General features: G+C 36.3%; 1 protein-coding gene and 1 long non-coding RNA gene across 2 annotated transcripts in view; one reads left to right on the top strand and one right to left on the bottom strand.

The window, feature by feature from the left end:
* LOC107663049 (uncharacterized) overlaps nt 1–5,307 on the bottom strand; it is a 20,087-nt gene extending 14,780 nt beyond the window's left edge. The window contains exons 1-2 of the long non-coding RNA XR_001631279.1: nt 5,229–5,307; nt 2,315–2,321 (exon numbers count right to left, since the gene is read on the bottom strand). This is a non-coding gene — a long non-coding RNA (uncharacterized LOC107663049). The remainder of the gene's footprint in view (nt 1–2,314; nt 2,322–5,228) is intronic.
* On the top strand, nt 799–4,368 carry snai3 (snail family zinc finger 3). The gene is made up of 3 exons (XM_016453194.1): nt 799–1,049; nt 2,079–2,690; nt 4,037–4,368. Exons 1-3 carry the CDS (start codon nt 971–973, stop codon nt 4,216–4,218), a joined length of 873 nt encoding a protein of 290 aa, XP_016308680.1. The 5' UTR covers nt 799–970; the 3' UTR covers nt 4,219–4,368.
* Nucleotides 5,308–5,313: the final 6 nt, after the last annotated feature.

Here is a 5,313-nt window from a genome sequence, read left to right as displayed (position 1 = left end):
TAATGTCCTAATGATTTTTGGCATAAAAGAAAAATCAATAATTTTAACCCATACAATGTATTTTTGGCTATTACAAATATACCCCAGTGACTTACGACTGGTTTTGTGGTCCAGGGCTACATATGTGACCAAAAACAAACAAAAAAAAAGATAAGAACATGTTTGTTTGGAAGCCAGTTACATATTTAAAGGTAAATTTGTATTTACATTTTAAGAATGAAATAATTTACCTGTTGAGAGTGTGTTGACAGTCTGTGTAGATGGATCACTGAACTCCAGAAAATCAGTAATGAGGTGCTTTGTCAGTTACATATTTAAAAACAAAAAGGGCGGGAATAAAGAACCCTAAACTCTAACACAACGAACCATTTTCAGCATAAAAGGGTTCTTCAGGATGCCGTGGTTCTAAATTGAACCGTTACTACATATAAAGATCCTTTAAAGAACTATCTTTTTTTTAGAGTGTAGGCTAAATGATTCACCACATTTTAAGCACTGAACTCAACAATTTTCACTCCTACGTGTAGGTACTGTAGCTTAGGCTAAATGTCTAAAATATGTTTGACCTAAAAGCTATTACTTGTCTTTTTTTCAATGAGTTGTCTAATAGAGAGTGTGCGTGAAAAAAAAAAATCTACTCACTGGGGAAAGAAGTGCCATATGTTTCATCAAAACAAAGTTCTGCTGTTTTAATCGTGCGTATGCACCTGTTTGCTGCGGTATGTCGGCACAGACATGGTTCCGCCCTCTAACACTTGTCCTTTCATTCTGATTGGTTGAGCAAGATGTCTATGATAATTTCCGTCTAGGCTGCACCTGACTCTCTCTTCTCTGCTCGAGAATGTAGCGCAAAGACAACCTCCAAGCATCAGCTATTTATTCATCACACCATCTCCCACTCAAAACTCTTGCTCGTGCAGACCTACTAGCGCTAGTCAGATATAGCAAAAGTAATTTCCTTTAAAAGACGATGCCAAGGTCTTTCTTGGTGAAGAAACACCTCACTAACAAGAAGCCTGATTATGGTGTGTTGGATTCAAAAAAACACGGTAAGTTATTTTCAGACCTCCGACTCAAATTAAATATTACGTTTCTCGTTTGTCTAGCTTGTTAATGGTAGTGAAAGCTGTTTGTTCCTTTGCCTAAACATGCCACAGATCTCTATTTGTTTTAATAGTTTGATTATTATTATTTTATCATATTGGATTTTGTTTCGATATTTGCATCGTAGTAATATTAAGAACATATTTGGAAAATGTTAAATGCAGTTTAATAATAAACACATTTAATAATAATTTAATAATGCTGTTTATATAGCTTGTGAATGACTGAAGGGGAAAATTAAATTATTTGCATGTTTTGCATTATAAATTAATAACATTCTGACTTTACAAACTAGTAGGCTACATATCTGGAAATCGTACAGTTTGTACAAAATAGTTAACATGGGCATGACTTCTATAATGCTTACAAATGGTGATGAATCCTTAAGATTGATTATATATTTATATGAATATTTCCCTGATTGAGACTTTTTAAAAAAGTACAAATTGTACATGTAGTCTTTCCGTTAATATTTGTTAATATACACAAATAAAAAATAGCCTGTCACTGCTTGAAATGTTTCAGCTTCTTCGTGATATGCCTGTATGATCAGCCACAGATGTTCTATACAGTCATGAGGAGTAGATAATGAGAAACGTATGAAGACTGAGAACAGATATCACAAGCGCGCCTGGAGTTTAGCAGGTGCACAATCTCTCACAAAAGAGGGACCCTTTTGTGTTAGCCCTCGCTTTGGGGTTTGAAGAGTCCTATTAGAAAAGCTGAAGATGGATATAGTGCTCCATATGGATGCTTTTACCCTGCAGTGCCTTAAAATCTATGGTTTTGTTCTCCACTATTGGCCCACTCATAACATCTTTACCAAAAGTAAATCTTATAGGAAAATTGTATTATTAATTACTATTAATAATAATATATTTAGCTGTGTATTTAAATGTTGATATCCATGAATTTACTTCACATAAGAATTTCACACTGTTTGATGTGATCATGTGCATTACATATCTCCACAGAGGTGATTCATGTTGAATCTTCGAGCTCCAAACTCAAAATAGTGCATCCCCATGAGACTCTGTTTCCTGCACCATTTCTTGGGAACTCAGCATTGAGCCCCACTCTGCGGATGAACCCCATCAGTTCAGGGATCTGTGTGCCTCCACCCAAGTCTGCCCACCCAAGCCTGCCCATGGACGGCACATTTCTGGGTATCATTTACCCCCTACCTGTAACGTCCAGTCCCCTTCGAGACATGCAGCCTGCGCTCCCAATGCTGGAGTGTACAAAACCACGGCCATTTCAGCTTTCCCAGAGAGACCTACAAGACAATGTCCCTGTGTCGCCTTTAGGACTGAGCACCACTGGCAGCAGTCAGGAGCGCAGTGATGAATGCTTTGACTGCCAGAAACCTTTCTTGACGTTATCTAGTCTGGCCAACCAGAGGCAAATTCACTGTCAGTGGCAATGCCAAAAGTACTTTAGCTGCAAGTATTGTGACAAGGAGTATGTGAGTCTAGGGGCGCTGAAGATGCACATCCGGACACACACGCTGCCATGTGTCTGTAAACTCTGTGGAAAGGCCTTTTCTAGGCCCTGGCTACTTCAGGGACACATTCGCACACACACAGGTACGTTCACAGTCTATGTACACTTGTAGGGACAATTTTGTATTTACTGCATTGGAAAGCTGTAAAATGTATTCTTAAAGGAATATGTCACTTAAAAATAAAAAAAATAAAAAATAAATATGTCATTGTTTATTCACCCTCATGTCATCTCATATTTTGTACTTCTGTGAAACACAAAATAAGAAGTTAGGCAGGATGTCAGTGCTACTTTCCATATGAAAAAAATAGATTCAAAAAACAATATAAAGTATATATAATGAGTCTATACAGCATGTGATATTACAAGTCTTATGAAGTTATATGATGGCTTTATGCAATGAACCAACCAAAACTTAAAGGGATAGTCCATCCAAAAATGAAGATTGTCATCATTTACTCACCCTCATGTCATTCCAAATCTGTATGCATGTCTTTCTTCTGCTGAACACAAAATTAGATATTTTAAATAATGTTGATAACCAAACAGTTTTGGTTCCCATTAACTTTCTTTTCTTTTCTTTCTTTCTTTTTTTTTTTTTCTCTCAATACAATGAAAAAGTCATTGGAATCCAAAAATGTTTGGTTGACAACTTTCTTCAAAATATCTTATTTTGTGTTCTGCGTAAGAAAAGTTATCAAGGTTGGGAATGACATGAGGGTGAGTAAATGATGACAGAATTTTCATTTTTGGGCGAACTGTCTATTTAAGTTGTTTTTCACTGACAATTTCCCTTCTGAAGTCTCAAATCTCATTTCCACTTCTGTTGAATTATAAAAGGTGCCTTTAAACATGTTGTGCTTTTTTGACATCCCTAACATTAAAACACCATTGGTTTTCACATCATGGCAAATTTCAAATATGTGACAAATGAGATTGAGATGAACAGTTAAGGGGAATGTTATAAAGTTTAGTCTCTTCCTCACACAAAGCTATGGTATGGCTTCAGAAGACTTGTAATATAATGCAAAAGTTGTATGGACAATTTTATGATACTTTTATAGTGCTTTCTGTACTTTTTGGAGCTTAAAGTAGTTTAAATCACCATCCACATTCCTTGTATGGAAAACAGAAGCAAGGACATTCTGCCCAAGATCACCTTTTGTGTTTCCTGGAAGAAAGAATATAATACAGGGCTGGAATGACATGAGGGTCAGTAGGATTTACTTAGAAACTATTTTCACTCTAAATTGCTAAATTGCTAAATTGCTTTATTTACAACTCAGAAAAATAATTTAAACAGCGTAAATAACAACAATTTCATTTTGGGTGAACTACTGCTAAAAGAAGTTTGAAAATGACACATTGTATTTTGAAAATGGATGTAAAATGATAATAAGACCTAACTCAAATCATTTGATTATTTTAGGTGAAAAGCCATTCTCCTGCCCCCACTGCAGTCGTGCGTTCGCTGACCGCTCAAACCTTCGGGCGCATTTACAAACCCACTCTGAGATCAAGAAATACCAGTGCAGAAGCTGCTTTAAAACCTTCTCCAGAATATCACTCCTGACAAAGCATGAAGAGGCCGGGTGCTGCCCCATGTCCTAATATGTACTAGGTTGTGGGTTGTCAGGGTGAGTTATAGTGCCAAAGTTTGTCAAATCAAAGTGCCTCACAAACTCAAGAGTCTGGTATATTGACTGATATACTGTATACTCTTTGAATTAAATGAACAAACTGTAATCACAATATGCTGTACATTGTGTGTGACCTTAGAAAGTTGTGATGGTTTTTCAGGTTATGGTTTTGTAATGAAGAAATTTCAAAGCAAACAATAAAAACATATTTTTCTAATAACGTGTCCTGTATAGTATAATATCAACAGATGAAATAAGTTTGAAACAACTGCTGTGGTCTTCCATGCCTGCTCATTATGGGTCAGACAGATTGTTGAACTTTTGACTTCACATACCATTAAGTCCTATCCTACATCCCAGCTCACACAGTATTAATTAATCTGTCTATATTCAGGGCAGCTATGGAGAGGAAAATTCTTTGAGGCTAAATAAAACCTACATTTGTAATTGTGCATGGAAAAAATCCTTGTATATATTTACTGGCAGGTGGATGGAGGCCAGCTGCATGCCATAATGGTGCCATGCCAAAACTCCATCAGTAAGGGTCTTAGTCTATGTTTTCTTTTGTCTGAGATAAATATTTCATAGGCATACTCCATTTGTCTAATCACTGATGAAAAAAGGACAATAGGACTATGAGTCCACACCATATAGAAGGCAGAATATTTTACATATTTAAAAAATTCACATAAATTATTGTCAGTTGCTAGTTATTACAAGAAACAAACTGAATTATGATTGCTCAACCTATATGAACATCACACACAAACATGTTCACATACCATAAATTATGTGTTAATAAGGGGGTGTCATATATTTACAGATAAATACAGCTGCAAGCAATAATGGAGCCAAGCACCCCAGCAACAACATCTACAGTCCTAAGCAATGAATCCAAAGTATCTAAGGATAGCAGGGTCGAGTGTGCAACTGCACATGGAACCTCTGAGCATTAGATACGACCTCACTTCCTGTTTCAACCCTCAACGGACATCTTGGCAATTGAATCGTCATTGGCTAGTATATTTGTTTGTTTACTCGCCAGACTGAAATACTATACTATACT

The sequence above is a fragment of the Sinocyclocheilus anshuiensis genome, unplaced genomic scaffold (assembly GCF_001515605.1).
Source record: "Sinocyclocheilus anshuiensis isolate Anshui unplaced genomic scaffold, SAMN03320099.WGS_v1.1 scaffold1317, whole genome shotgun sequence".
Lineage (NCBI taxonomy): Eukaryota > Metazoa > Chordata > Actinopteri > Cypriniformes > Cyprinidae > Sinocyclocheilus > Sinocyclocheilus anshuiensis.
Note: the sequence above shows the minus strand (reverse complement) of the source record. Positions and strands in the feature narration are given on the sequence as shown.

Excerpts from the sequence above, each read along its gene's own strand:
- snai3 (XM_016453194.1), top strand. The coding sequence starts at position 971 with ATGCCAAGGTCTTTCTTGGTGAAGAAACACCTCACTAACAAGAAGCCT. Across the intron at positions 1,050-2,078 it reads GTTGGATTCAAAAAAACACG|AGGTGATTCATGTTGAATCT; the intron begins GTAAGTTATTTT and ends ATATCTCCACAG. Across the intron at positions 2,691-4,036 it reads ACACATTCGCACACACACAG|GTGAAAAGCCATTCTCCTGC; the intron begins GTACGTTCACAG and ends TGATTATTTTAG.